This window comes from Cucumis sativus, chromosome 6 (genome assembly GCF_000004075.3).
Source record: "Cucumis sativus cultivar 9930 chromosome 6, Cucumber_9930_V3, whole genome shotgun sequence".
In the NCBI taxonomy this organism is placed as follows: Eukaryota; Viridiplantae; Streptophyta; class Magnoliopsida; order Cucurbitales; family Cucurbitaceae; genus Cucumis; species Cucumis sativus.
Genome location: NC_026660.2, coordinates 10,092,547 through 10,109,098, shown reverse-complemented (window position 1 = coordinate 10,109,098; position 16,552 = coordinate 10,092,547). Strand labels below are relative to the sequence as shown.

Genomic DNA, 16,552 nt, shown 5'->3' with positions numbered 1-16,552 from the left:
TCACAAAAAAAACAAAAAATCACTTACTTTTTCTATGAAAATTTTTCTTCATCCAACCTAACAAATTTACTGTATAAAAAATTATTATAGTCACATATAATTTGTTTGCTCTCTGCTCTTCCATCTCAACTACAAAAGCGTTCTCTAAAGTTTTTGTATCACTCAAGTCAATTAAATTTTTTAACTACAATCAACATATTTAAATTTAAAATATTATAACTAAAATGATTTGAAACTGAGGTTAATTATAGATTTTCTTTTAAAATGTCTGGAGCAGGTCATTTTTTTTAATTAGATATACTGTATAACAATGGAATTAGTTACTGCGATAATTATTTATTTTTTATAAAGAAAGTGAGGATGATGAGATGCAAAAGGGAGATCTCAAAGCATGGTTGAATATATAAAATCAACCATTGTTTTTTTTTTTTTTTTTTTAATGGGAATAGTTTATTGGAAACCAATGGGAGAAGAAAAAAGTGGAGAGGCTAACTACATCTACATGTCATAGTAATAAATAAATAATAAATGGGGTATTTCAGAAATGTTTATAAAAAAGAGAGGAGTGATCACTTTAGATTCAAAGTGGAATGAGGGTTAGGAATTATATTAATTAATGAAGTAAAATGAGGTTTAAGGACAAAAAAAAAGAGGGAAAATTTTGACTTTTTTTTCAATAAGAATGGAAAAAGAAAAAGCAAAGAGAAAGAAAGAAAGAAAGAATTGAATTTGTGTATATTTTGAATAGGAAAATAAAGCAAAGGGATGCATCCAATTCAAAAGGGGGGTTGCATTGGATTACAAGCAACATGGGGAGAGAAGAGAGAAGTGTGTGTATTCATTATTTTATTCATTTTACACATCAGGTTGGGATTAATCTTTTTGATACAATCATTGTCTCTATTTTATTCCCCATAACCTTTTGTTTGTGTGTGTGTTTTTATAAGGAAAGTAGAAAATAATAATAATAAAAAAAAAAAAACTAACAAAAAAATCATTGTCATGTGTGGCTGTGAAAGATTATCCCTTCAAGTTCAAACCACTGTTTTTCTTTTATTTGTCTCTCTAAAATGTAAATATAGAAACCACGTTATAAAGAGGGATGTTTGTACTTACATACCATATTCAAATTCATTTTCCACAAATAATCACTTTGATATATTTCATAACGTCTAGATCTAAATTTATGAATCAAGGTGTACCTATGGCTTTGTCATTTCCTTTTTCATATGTTTTAACACGACAACGACATCTCTCTCTGTCTTTACAAACCAATGTAGGTTATTTTAACAATATGCATGGTTCTCGCTCACATGTTTTTATATAAAATATTTCCAACGAAAAATTGCTCAAAACACATCTTTTTGATATAAGTGGGAATTTTCAACTATTTTAAGCATTTATTAACCATACTTTTCCTTTCTTTTGACATCATTCCATTTATGTATTACTCATCAACTTTGACATTAGCTTATTCATCCTCGTCCAAACAAATCACCTCATGTTTTGAATCCTAGAAGGCTAAGAATTACATATAGTTTTATGTTTGAGTTAAGTAAGGTTAAAGTAGGATGAAAATGGAAGAAAGGGAATGAAGGGCAAATGATGAGGGAAGAAGAAAGTCAAATGGGGTATATTTTCCTTTACAAAACTTTAGGTGATGGGATTAACATTCTTCCACTTTGTCCCCCCCTCCCACAATCTTATAATACTTCTCTTCCATCTTTCCTCTTTTCCTTACTTTTTTTTTTTTTTTTTAATTTCTTTTTCAATTCAACACAAACAAAAAAAAAAAGAAAAAACATAAATATTATATATATACACATAGAGAGAGAGATGGTGGAGGGTTCTCCATCTCCTTTAGGGTGAAGAAGGGCATTGCTTTTGTCATAGGAAAGGAATAATATTGCGAAGTGGGCCTATGGGCCCAATATGTCGATGAAAGATCCATAAAATAAGAAAAGGAAAAACATACAACACAAAATGGTGGGTTGCGTAATGCAATCAAAAATGAAAGAAGTGAGTGAGATGATGATGACGTGGCATTGCTTTGAGAAGTTTGGTGTCATTTTTAGTGGTGAATTGGTCCCACACATTTTTCTAACTTTGCTTCTTTGGCACACTTTTATCCCAATAACCACAATACCATTTTGTTATTTCTACACACACACACACACACACACACACTCTATAACTATAAATAAACAAAAAAGAAAAAGGCCAATGCAATGCCCATAATCATATTTCCCATTTCAATGCTCTGTTGTTTTCACCATCAAAAGTTAAAAAATAAAATCAAATGGGTAAATGCAAAGTGGATAGAGATGGGAGAGTTTTCTTTCTTCTTTTTATTTTTCGATTATTGGTAGTTAGGGGAAATTGTTGTGCCAAATTAAACCAACTTTTTCTTTCACTCTCTATTCATCATCTACATTTCTCCCTTTTCCCTTTCCCATTTTCTTTCCTTCCTTCTTAAGTTCTGACTCCATTCACATATATTACGATTTGTTTCAAATTGAAATGACTTTAGAAGATGGTACTTTTATGTAGTTTTAACAATGTCAAAAGAAATATTTTAATGACATGTTTTATTTAAAAGGTAATTTCATGTCAATTTTAAAAGATAGAATTGTTAATGGTTTGTGTTTTGAAAAAGGAAAAAACGTTTTAAAGTATTTCAAAGTTTGATCTTCACTTTCTAACACAATTACCATTGAATTTTTGAAGAACTCCTTTTGATTGCCTCTTTTTTTTGTTTTCTCTCTCACTATTTTAATATTTATGGGAAGAAACATCACACTTGGGGACTGTTCAGAGAGGGAAAGAATATGAATAAGTTATTTTCACGTTTGGGACAAAGATTAAGAAGAGAAAAAACAATAAATTTATTCCCTTTATTCATTCTTATTTGTTCTCTTTCTTCCTCTCAATCTCTTCTTTCTTACATAAATAATTTTCTAATCACACTAAACTTTTTTTTTTCTTTTTTCAAAATATAAATATCCTTCCCTTTCATAATTATATTTATCTTTTCACTTTTTTACAACAACATATATATATATATTATATATATCCACCTATGCATATAATGATCAAACTTTTAACCAAATTTCACTCTTTAATTTAATTAAATTCAAATTCAACTAACCCTCAAAATCTAAATCCAATAATTAATTAAATATTCGATCCTTAAATATTTAATTAATTTTAATTCCACGAAACTATAATTTTAATTTCTAATAATTAAGTAAACCGTTTTTTTGTTTCGGTTTCCATTGTTTTTTTTTATTTTGCATTATATTGATGTACGATGTAATCGACGTTCATTGTTTAACTGCATTTCAAATATTTTTTTTTTTCGTATTTCATTTCGTTTCAATGCTATTATGCTCATCGTCGGTTGTTTAAATCAATTGTTAATAATACACAATTTTATGATATTGCACTTACAACATCGCTTTTAATAAATAGATATAATTTCTTTTGCATGAAAGATATCAATAAGTTAATTGGCACGAAAAGCTTGCGTACAAAACGTTCAAAATTGATATCGTATTTATAAGAACTAATGGAACATGTTTTTTTGATAAAATTTTCAATTTTTGGTAAACTTAAAATACGGTACAGATTTTTTAAAATGAAAAGAAAAAAAAGTAATAAATCTTTTTATTGTACAAATTAAAATAAAAATTCAAGACAAAATGAAAAATAATTAATACACATTGTTTGTGTATTGGATTTACTGTTTAAATTTAAGAAATATATTTTACACAAATAAAAAAATTAATATAATTTGTTTGTAACAAATAAAAAAATTTAATACACTTTTATTGTGTATATTGGGTTTTTAGTACCAATAAAAAAAATATTTATACAAAAGGAGGTTAGGAAACAAATTCAATAAAAACATTATTTTACACAAATGAAACAAAAATTAGTGTCATCTTTTTGTTGCATTGGGTTTACACTAAGAACAAGTTTTTTTCTTACACAAATGCAAAAAAAAAAAGAAAAAAATCAATACAGTTCTTTTTTGTATTGGGTTTACTGTACAAATGAAAAAAAATTAATACAATTTTTTTTATTATGTTTATGATAAAAAAATAAATAAGAATTTTATACAAATGAAAAAAAAATAGTATAATTTTTAATAAAATCCTTCCACTTAATTTCTCGAAACAAGATTATAATAATCATTTCATCAACTTAATCCCCTTTTCTATATTCATTTTCCTCTTTATTCCTTTCCTTCCCTCAAACGGTCTATTAGTGTATTTGTTTAGGTTAGTCTTAACTATTAGTCACATAATTAAAATTAATAACGACTAATGTCTTGTTTTGTAACTATTTTTTAAAATTGAATTTATTTTGTATAATAAAATAAATATATTATTTTAATTCGAAATCAAAAATTTAATTCTCTCATTTCACGCATTAAAAAATCAATATCTTTGTGAAATAAACATTATATGTAATTATTTAAATTTTAATCATAGAATATTAAACTTACATGTATATATGTTTTCCCTACACTAATATATTGTTATATTTAAAATCTATCACATGCCAATTAGATTGGAATAATCTAAATTCTTATTTCTAACTACAAATTATTAGTTCACATTAAACAAAATATAATTAATTAAAAATATGAAAAAAGACCCAATATACAAAATATAATTATTTAAAAAATATCAAAGTCCCACGTTCGTTAGATAAATGAATAATTTTGAACATATAAGTGAGAACAACTATTTTTATTGATATGAGGTATTTGGGGATGATATCAAAAGTAAAGTTATGGGGTGAATACTCAAAGTTAACAATATCATACTATTGTAAAGATGTTTGGAGGATTGGTTGTCTTAACATATATATGTCTTTCTTTTTACCTATTGATTGAGAATGATTTAGAGCGGAAGAATGAAGATAATAACAAGAAAATAACAACCTTTTAACATAATAGTCAAATCCATTAAATTATTTTATTGGAAAAACAATCAACTTTTTTATCTTCAAACTTTTTGTTGAATCAACCCTTAATTATGCATTTCAAATTTATCACATTATAATCTTTATCTTCAACATTAAAAATGTTACCCCTAATAAGTTCTAGTTCAAAATATTCTCAAAGAAAATATATTATGAGTTACATAATCATATAGCATAAATGGATAAAATTCTAGAATTAAACAACATCGAGCTAAAATTTTGTTGAATATTCCATGGTTAATTTACTGACAAGCTTATTTGTTAGGAAAGTGACAAACAAAAAACGTGAGAAATGTATAAAAATCATATAAAAATTTACGTGGTTCACCAATAGTTTGTCAATAAAGTCATCATCCATAAGCAAATAGACAAATCTATCATTAGAGGTAATCGATATGTTACATTACATATTATAGCTATAGACACGATATTGTTATAGAGTTAATATACCATGGAAGACTCAATATTTGGTCATTTGAAACACCACATAACATATTTAAAACATTCATAACTTTACCTTTGTTCACACTTATATTCTATTAAAAAGATTAACAAGTTCACATGCATTTTTGTGTTAAAATAGGTTAAGTAAACATTACCCCCACTTATTTAAGTTTAGGGTCAAATTTGATGAAATGTAAGTGATAAAATTTAGGATAATTATAATGGATAACAAGTTTTAGAATAATAAATAACAATATTTTAAAAAAATTACAAATATAGCAAGATCTATGCGTGATAGACTAATTATATCGCTAATAGACTCTTATAGTTTATAAGTGATAGATTAGTAAGAGTCTATCACTGATAAATTTTGACGTATTTTTATTATATTTGTATTTTAAAAAATGTTGATATATATTTAATTATTTTGAATTAAATCACTCAATATACACCTCTATCTGATTTTTATCGAATTTCAAACTTAGTGATCTTTCACTATTAAACTTAGAAAAGTAAATTTCTTTTTTCTTTGAGAAAAGGACAAAAAGATATTAGCCATAGCCACCCATTGCAAAAATTCTTCAATAATTCATTGCATATACATTTCAAACACGTTGGCAAAAGAACAAAAAGAAAATGGGTGTTTGAGATTTTTTTTAATCCAAAGGCAATTAGAATGTTTTCAACAAAAATTGTACAAAAAGAGAGAAAAAAAATAAGATTTATTTATTTAGTAATATTAAAAAAAAAAAAGGAGAGGAAAAGGGAATTTGATGTCAAATTATTCTCTTTTTTCTTTTTTCCACCGAATTTGATATGACACTTGAAATTTGAAATCCCATTTTGTTTATTCTATGTGTATTGGATCTACATTTCCCATCGTGGGACATAATTATCATTCGTCACTTTATTGTTTTACTTTTCAATACTGATTTTAATGTTCACTCCTTAATATATTACTCCATAGTTCTAAGTTTTTTTTTTTTCTCTTCTTGAGCTTAATATCATATTTATGAAACTACATGTGAGTTTCTTTAACAATTTCAAAACTTTTGTTTATCATCATTCTACACTTTAATTAATCTTTATCTTCTCAAAAATTTTTAACTCAAATTCTTCCATTGATTGGACACTCAAGTTTCTCAATCAAAATGGCAAGATATCCGCATGGAAAATTTTTACCAATGGTGGACTAGATTGATTATGTGTGGAGGTAGTTCGATTGTTAAACCACCTTTTGGACATTAATTTATTTTGTTTGAAGTTAATACTTTGGTAGGAAAGGTTTTGTTCGCAAATATTTGTAATATTTACACGATCCCTAGATAGAATAACAAAATTACTTATAATCTTCTTTGTTTAGATCCTTCTTTCGATATGGAAAGGTGTCTTTCTTTTTTAGGGGAGTAAGTTTTGTCCAAATATTTATATTTATTGGTTTTGGTTATTGGACAATAACAAAGACACTTCGAAACTCTATCATCTTTCTCAACAAAACAAAAGTGTAGTGGGCTGAGCCTGTTTCTCTCGAAGGGCTAAAGAGAAATTAACGAAGCCCAAAAGATAGCTATTTGGGCCCGTCAGTGACAGCCTTATCTTTCAAAACCTTGGCCTTCTCCTATCCTCATTCATTTGGTGGAGTGGAACTCGAGATTTGAACTATTCACCATTGTTTAACATTATATTACTAAGCTCTTTCTATTTTGGAGACTGAATTCAAAGGTTGTTCTAGTTGATTTGTTGCATCAGTTTTCAATATCTACAAATGCTAAAATTTTGACACATAGTACATGATATTTAAAGAAATATTTTTCTCTTATATGAAAAACTAAAAGCAATTATGTACATGCACAATATAATTGTTGAATAATATTGATGGATTTTCCTTAAATTACAGAATTTATGTGAAGTTATAATTAGAATAAATTAGTAAAAGGAAATGAAATTGAGAGTTAGATTGTGACAGATAATTGATATATAATATATAATATATAATCCAAAACCAGGAATTTTATTTTTGTTTATTGCAATCCAATCAATGGCCTTTAGGTAGGGCAAAGGGCCATTTTCTTTAGTCATTTTCCGTGATGATAAAAAAGATAAAAGCTTACATAAACCTACTTTGAAGGCCTTTTCTTTTACCATTGATAGTCAATATGTCCTACCTGCTTGCCTCACAACCAATAATATTTTCTTTCTTTCACTTCCTAAACATCTCTCCTTATTCTAAATCTCTTTTTCCTTCCCAACAAACAAATAATAATAAAAAAAAGTTAACTTAGTTCCACCGTTATTGACACGATCTCCATTCTTAAACCTTCGATTTCTTTTAATATTTACGGTTTTTGTAAAATTTAGAGATGCAAATAAATATGTCTATAAATTAGCACTTTTGGTCTTTTCTTTTTTATTTCTTAAAAAAAAAACGTTCTTTCAACGTGGATTCCAACTCTCACTCTTCAAAGGGTTGGGTTTCATGTTTTTTTTCTTCTAATTTTTTTCTTCTTTTGGTTTTTCTTGCATAAAAATGGATAAAATATATCATTATTGTTGATTATAAGAATGCATTTAGTGATTTTAAAGTATATATTATTGTTGTTATTGTTACGTATGATCAGTTTTTTAGAATTGTTTCGTATGATGTTACATTATAATAAAGGCTCGTCAATCATATATATATTATAAACATTGATTAAAGATTTTGGAGTGACATCACTCTAAACTACTTAAGGATGAGAAGAAAAACAAATAGATAGCACATAGAAAAGTACATATGGTATAATAGTATATTATTAATTGCTGATGAAAAAGAATGGTAAGAGCATGTTTAGTTTGTAAAGATAGTTATAATTAATCATAAAAAAATGATTAAAAATTTAGTTTTGGGAAAAGAAACTTATGTACACATATATCAATCATACTCTTTGGAAATAGCAACCTATGAGCTTTTCTTTTGCTTTGTTTATATATATATATTGAATAGTGAATACTACATTCCATATGTAGAAGGATGGCCAATATAATCAAGACACATATTCAATTTAAGTGCCTAAAATTATTATTATTTTGAAACAAAGTACTTTCTTTTCCTTGTTTATAGCAAAGTTAAAGATGGATTTATCTTTTTCTAAAGTTGCAACACATTATTCTTTGGCATTAGTTGGGTTCTATTTAATATACGTTACACATCAAATAAAAAGCAGTGTCTTTATTTGAAGTAAACTGGAGCAATAATTAGTAGCCTTGACAAATATGGATAATCAATCTTGATTGACTTATCAGTGTTTTGATAAAACATTTTATTTTAAAACAAAACTTAATCTTGAATGGTGTGAATTTAAGTTTTATTGTGTCAATTTGCGATTCAATATAGTATTAAGGATTATTTTCTCTCCAATTAATATTGACTTCCACTTGTTGGATATATTTTTCATCATATTTCAAGTTTAAAAGTGAGAAGGATTAAATTTTAGATTATAAAAAAGGTTTCTTATTTTGTGTTTATAGTGCACGCAATGCCTACAACTTCGAGTCATGTGGAAAGATGCCAGCCCACGTAGAGATGAATATTTAGTTGAAGTACCTAAGGAAAGCTTGAATCCTAAGCCTCACAATTTGTCGCTTCAGTAAAATCATTGACTAATCCAAGCTAAGACCATATTAGACAAAAAAAGATCAAGATCATCTTAAAGTTCATTTGTCATACGCATGTACATTTGAGTAAAACATTTGGTCCATACATTGAAATGTAATATCAAAAGCTCAAGTTGAAACTACATTGAAGGAATGGTTAATATCAACTTACGCATCAAACTTGAAAGATAGAACATCGTGTTAGTGCTAAACTTGGGAATAGGGATATCCATGTTGAAGCACGTGCTGTTGAGCCCACTCGTCAAAATCAACAACCAAAGTTCTCGCAAAAACCAAAAATTAAGTCTTTAGTGTGTAACTTGCACACAAATCTTTCAATGTTAATAATTAATTAGAAGAGAGAGAAAATTATATAAATGAAAACTAAGTAAAATAGGGGAAAGAAATATAAAAGAAGCAAACTTTTTGTATAGCTTCTAAAACTGAGACGTTGATTTTGGATGTAGAAAGAAATATATCAACGTCTCGGTTTTACAAAAATGACAATAAAAACAATCAATATCCAATTCTAAAAAAAAGTTATAAAAACAAAAATTTCAAAATAATATTTAAAACCATAAACATATACTTTGATAAATAAAAAAGCATGTTCATGGTTCATTATTTTGAATGTCTCAATAGATATTTTGAAATTTAAAAGGATTTGAAGAGTTAGTTTTAAACTCATTTTGTCCATATAGGAGAAGACGATTCACAATAAAAAAAAAAAAAAAAAAAAAAAAAAAAAATGTTGGGAATAAGAATAAGAATGAAGTGGTTGAGTGTACCAAAAAAGGGTGAACTATAGGTGAGGGTATTAAAAGGAAAAGGAAAAAGTTGAGAAGAGAAGATAGAAATAATATTTGTTTGTCGTGTGGGGTTTGGGTGAAGTGAAGGTCGAAAACGACGCCGCATGTTGAATAAAACGCAAGGTTGTCGAGGATGACAAAGTTTGTAAATTAATTAAATATTTTTGGTCCCAATTAGTGGCCCTCCACCAATTTTACCCAAAAAACAAACAAAGATCCACCAATATCTGTTGCTTTCATAAAAAAGCTTCATTCTTGTGTGTGTGTTTATGTATGGGATTTACTCTGTTACCCATTTTGTGCTTTGCTTTGGTGTTATCATCAGATTAAACAGTTTCATCCATTTCACTCTCTTCTCCCTCCTTTTCAATCCCCTCTCTCTCTCTCTTTTTCCAACCTAACAGGTGAAGTACGTTAGATCATTTAATCATGTCTTATCTCATCTAACACACACCAATGCTATAAAATATCTCTCTCTCTTTTATAGTAGCAATAGGACTAAAGGGGTGTGTTTTTGTTTCTCAAGTTTTGAGTTTCCATTCTTCAGTGCAAACTGGTTTGAACTACCATTCTCTTTTTAAGTTGATCTCTTTGTATTAAATTCTAGATGGAAAATAATTGGTACAAAACATCAAATTAATTTTCTTTACATTTCTTCAATTATCTTTAACACAATTTTGACTCACCTTTTGCTAATTTTATGGATTTTTAAATCAATTGGCAGGTTCCTTCTTACTTAATTTCAAATTACACTTTTATGTTTGATTAATTTTCATAAAACAAAAGTAATTCAAGATTACATTCAATATATGTTCATTTATATTATTTCAAGGCATGCACTTTTATTAGAATATTCTCAATATAATTTTTTGTAATTTTGAATGTCTCCATCGTAAATAATGGCTATTTTAATTTGTTTCTTATTTTTTCTATTTAATTCACACCATAATTTGAATACAACAATGGCACCCAATATTGCTTTCTTAAAAAAAAAAAAATGTAACCACAACTCTCTTTATACTAAAAGGCTTATGTTATATATGTTGGGTATAAAAATTTGTGTAAAATAGGATAACCATCACCAAAAAATGTCTTGAAAGTAAAAAGACTCAAATGAATCTTAGCAAAAAATAAAAAATCAAGTATAGAAAAAAAAAAAAAAGACATTTTAAAATAAACAAAGAAAATGAACTATACTATATTGGAGCACAATTTTATAAAAATAATATTAAAGCCTATAAATATTATACTCAACATTTCTTAAAGTTTGAAGTTGCACTAAATATAAAATATTACATGAAGCACCTTTAAAAGTTTAAAAATCTATATTCCACAAGTTGAAAGTTTCAATTATGAGTCTGTTGTTTAATCTAAAAGCAGCTATTGATTAATAAACCAAAGCGTAGGTCATTTATTTAATTAACTAAACTTAAGAGCAATGATGAAGGGTATTAATCATTCAAACTAAAGCCATATCAGGTTAATATAAATTAATGTTATACTCTACTATATAAAAAATAAGTAAAAAACGAACTTTGTAGTTCACTCAAATTTCAGAGACATATGATGATATCGAGAAAGCAAACTAAAGAATAATTACCACCAAATTAATATAAACATATATTTAAAAAATCATGGGATGGGTAATTGAACCTCAATCTAAGTTCATTTCAATTGGTAAATTATAAATATACTTTTCAAAACATATCAAAAAAATAGAGATAAAGAGGGGGGGACGAGTGACTTAATTAAACAAAGATTATGCATGAAATTTTTTTAGAACTATTGATATGGTTTATGTGGAGAATAGTTCATTACTTATAGTAAAAAAAAATAATAAAAAATTATACGTGAAATAAAATAATAGATTATTTATTGACATGTGAAATGTTGAATAGAAGTAGTATGTACCCGATAATACTAGAATTTTTCTTGTTGTTAGAAAATAAATATATGATTATGATTTAAAATTATTTTTCATGTATATATAAATTGGTTTGATCACATTATTATTGGCATAAGAAGAATTAGAATGAGACCTACGAAATACTTCAAAAATATTCTATTCAAATGGAGAAACTGGCACTCAAATTTGTCAACTAGATGGACTTTTTTTCTTTTTCTTTTTAATAACATAAATTTGAGATCCAACAGATCTTTTCAATGACCAAGACACAAATTAAAAGTTAATCTTGCTTGATAAGCATTGATTATATTATTTTTAATACAAAGCTTATAATCATTATCTTTATCTATTGATATGCGAATTAATCATTAATTATTGAGTAATAATAAAGTGGGTTTTGAGGGGGAAAAAACTTATACTTATTGTTGAAATTTGACCCTAAAAAATGTTCAAATATTTAACATAAAAGTATGATAGATAAATTTAAATACCATCAAATTTTTAAACAAACATTTGGTCCATTAATAGGTTGATGTGGTGTAAGCAACTCAATAACTTCCGGCTAATAAGTAGCACATTTATTAATACTTTTATTAACTCAATATCAAATTTTCATTTTTTTAATACTTTTCACATCTACCAATAAATTTAGTTTAGAATGACTCCAAGAAAACAAATGTTTTCTAAAAATGTATTTTTATTTAAACATTTTTTTTTCTTAAAAGACTCTTTGAAAGAAAACCACACGTGTGTTTCACAACTTTCTTTTCTATAAATGTTATTTGGTAAAAATTTGTTTAATTTGTGATAGAGTAAAAGATTTATATATATATATATATATATTTAGAGAGAGATAATTTTACTGTGAAGATTTTGTTAGAAGTTCGACAAAGATCATCAAAGATAGTGGTTTGAGGTGGTCGGGAACATTCATTGTAAAATGATAATCGGATGTTGGCGAAGTGGTCATTGAAAGTCAAATGATGACAAGCACAAAAAAAAAAAGGTTGTTGGCAATTGGTCGATAACAGTCATAGAAAAACGATTGACAAAAGTTGACCGATAATGGTTACTATAAAACAATTGACAAAATTAAATAAGTCAACAACATAACCGTCACAGAAAAATGACTAACAAAAGCTGATGGGCAACGACCACAAAAAAATAGTGAAAGAAAGTTGGTCGACGACAGTTGACATAGATGATTGTTGAAGGTTAATCGGTTGGTGGTGATAGCTAAAGGTGTTAATCGGATTGTTTCATACAAATTAAGGAGATTAACTATTAAACACACAAAATTTATTTTTCTAAAAGCTGGTTTTAAGTGTTTATCCTAAACCACATTATTTTATAAATTCATTTTTCTAAAATTTATTTTAGATGGTTGCCAAACACATTATTTTTTTTCTTTCAAAACAACTTATTTTTTAATTTAATCATTTGAAAATACGGTCCAATTAATCTTTACTGCCATCTCCATAATAAACTAAATCAAACTTTTTAATCCATTTTTCACAATTATTGAAAAACTTTGAATTCGAACTTCCCATTGAATCTGCACTAACACAAAGAGTCTTCGGCTTTAAGTAGAGTTGGATTGATTGAGTAAAAAAATCCACCAATTAATAGTTGAAGAGATCCATTACTTAGTTTTTCGTGTTATCTCACATTTCTCATCTTGAGACATTTGGTTAAGGGTAAAAACAATGAGTTAGTTGATAATAATTACAGAAAGTTAACATAAACAACGATCGAAATATGAGTTAAGGTGAATAATGAAGTAATAAATGTGGGGTTGTTTTTTTATACCCACCCAACCCAACCCTCCAAAATTACAAAAGTTATCAAACAACCCTAGTTATTTGCATAAATGGTGGAATTATTGATTATTACAATAATTACCAATTCAACTTCAACCCAACACAACACTCTTATTTTATTGTAACAAACACCTCCTTTACTAACATTAACATATTAACCGTAGTCAAACACCCCTTTAAAAAAATATTTTATTATTTAAGTGACACGAACCATAATAGTTAATGTTTCCAACCATATTATATAAAAGCAGAGAGCTTATATATGATTGATGTTGATAATAATATAATAACCAATTCACCACCCAAAACTTTTAACTTATTCTTCACTTAGAATACCCCACCAATAAATATATATAAAAAAGAAAAGAAAATCAATCATTTAGAAGGGACCCATATATTTCATTTTCGTAGCATAAGGTACCCATCACCCTCGACCCTCGACCCTCCCCTAAGCCCTACTCTTCCATTACGTTACATCCAACCTCTCCATCTACACCAACACGCACAAATATAACACAACAAAATTTACTAATTAGCTTAGTATTTTAAATATTTTACAATCATTTAATAATATAGTGGAATATATCATCCATCCATCCATCCATTCCCCACAAATTCAACCAGCGTTACGCCAATATGGCAAAGCTGAAAAACAAATTAAAAAGAAAGAAAAACGACATTGGAAAAGGAAGAAATTACATACATACATACATATATGTATCATTCCTTCCTTTTCATTTTAACAACAAATATTTACGTCCTAAAATAGAAAAAAAGAAAACTACTTGCGTTAAATTAATTAATCTCATCCAATATATATATATATATAATTATTTTCTTTCAGTCCTCGAACCCAGTTTTTTCCCAAATTGCATTTCTTACCCTACTCAGATCTCTCCCCTTCAACGTCCTCCCAATTCCTTCGTGCACCGAAAACGATGCGATCCTCGTCCTCGCCATTTGCCTTGCCAAGAACTCGTGAGGTGGAACTCTCATTTCTTCTTCTTCCTCTTCATCCTCTTCCATATCGTCCGCGTATTCCAAACTCCTCTTCTCTCTATATTCCTCCTTCAAAATCTTCGACCAATCCGGAATATTCACCGGCAACGAAGACGCTCCACCTCCACCTCCACCTCCCCCCACCTCCACCGATCGTTTCGATGAAACTTTCTTCTTCGCGATTCGCGTAGGAGATCTCGCCGTACTACCTGAGTTGTAAATGTCAGATTCGTTTAGTTCAAATGAGAAATCGGAAGTGAAGGAGTGGTGGCCGGAGATGTCGCCGGGGAGGAAACGGTAACTGGAACGACGACCGTAACAGCTTTTTCCGGTCGCCATAAGAAGGAGAGAAGATGATTAATGTAAATCAAAGTAGTAGTTGGGGATTATGGAAAGGATTTGAGAAGAAAGTGGTTGAGGGTTTTTGGAGTTGATTTTGTTAAGTGCTTTTTATAAAAGCTTTTTGGGGGATGGGTTAGAGAGAGAGAGAGAGAGAGGAAAAGGGTTTTTTTTTTTTTTTTTCATTACTGATTGATAATGGATAAGGCTTTATTATTTATTTCACTATGTTAAGTTAGTTGTGAGTATGAATTTACTAAAGTGTCCCTCTTGCGATTTTCATGGAAATGACACGTTGGATATTTCAATTTATCCATAAAAAAATGGTCTCCTTTTTTTCTTTAATAGCGAGGATTTAGTGTATCGCATCCCATGATAATAGGGAAAGAGGGTTCGTCGGTGTCAACCGTCATGGAGATTGAATGGAGGCGATGGTTGCCACGTATGAGATGGAGATGGAGATGAAGCTGAGCAATTAGGGAATGGGTATTATGGGAAGAGGAAAATGGGTGGAGTCAATTTTTGTCGTGACCTGGGTGGGGGATGGGGTATTCAAGACTTGAGATTTGGATAAAGAGGAAAGGTAAAAAGGACATTGGACATTGGACATTGGACATTGGACGAGAGATCTTTTTTCTTAATTTCTTTTTTAAAACTTGCTGTATCTCGAGTTACGTATGTACATATATCCAGGGAATAAATCCACCTCTATTTATCTTCATACAATCAATTAATTACAATTTATTAATGCAATATAATAAATTGTTAAAAATATCCTCTTAAATTTATTTTCTCAATCTAATTAATTAAATAGAGTTGTAGGAAGATTTGTGTCTTACCAATACTACATAACTTATGCTCTCATTTCAAAATCAGTTGAAAATTGTTAAAAATGGACTAGTAGTTGAAGAATAAATCAAAGTATCCCAAAGAAAAAAAAAAGAAAAGAGAGGAGGAGGGGGAGGGGTTGAAGAGAAAAGATATAATTGGGTGGGAGAAGAGGACGCGTGGCAAGAGGCAATGGAAGAAGTATGATTTGCACGTGAAGTAGGCCCCACGCTTGGATCTCGTGCGTTTGCTTGCCAGTTGGCTTTGTTACGCTCTTGTCCTCTCACAAGCGACAACTTCAATTTCTCTCTTCCATTTTTCAATATCTCTTTCTAATTTTCTTTTCATCTCGCCATATACTTCTTTTTTTCTTCTTCTTCTTCTTCTTCTTCATCCTGTTACATAATGGATTCCTTTACACTTCTATTTTAATTTTCTTTTAGCTTCTTTTTTTTTTAATATTTGATCTACCAACTTTAAAAAAATATTTACTTTACCTTTTAATAATCAAAGTCTAGTTGAAAACTTGCACCATCATCTATGTTTATGTTTTCGATACTGTTCATGTCCTAAATAATAAATGTTAGTCGCTGAATTTTATAAATACTCTAATACATCTACTTCATGGGATACAACAATATTTTGAATGCTTAACTAGACTAGACATTTTATATACTAACTCAAAATATCATGATATGATTGACTTCATGTCGTATAAAGACATGTGTGAGTTCCTTTACCAGTTAATCTAGACGTATTTTAGACCCTTAATAAATTTTTTC

The 16,552-nt window shown here is 28.2% G+C and overlaps 1 protein-coding gene across 1 annotated transcript; it reads right to left on the bottom strand.

Moving 5' to 3' along the window:
- Positions 1-14,115: 14,115 nt before the first annotated feature.
- On the bottom strand, positions 14,116-15,144 carry LOC101215539. The gene has a single exon (XM_004145693.3). The coding sequence runs from the start codon at positions 14,940-14,942 to the stop codon at positions 14,445-14,447; it is 498 nt and encodes a 165-aa protein (XP_004145741.1). The 5' UTR covers positions 14,943-15,144; the 3' UTR covers positions 14,116-14,444.
- Positions 15,145-16,552: the final 1,408 nt, after the last annotated feature.

What these genes read in the sequence shown, in the direction of transcription:
- LOC101215539 (XM_004145693.3), bottom strand. Translation starts at nt 14,942, where the DNA reads ATGGCGACCGGAAAAAGCTGTTACGGTCGTCGTTCCAGTTACCGTTTC.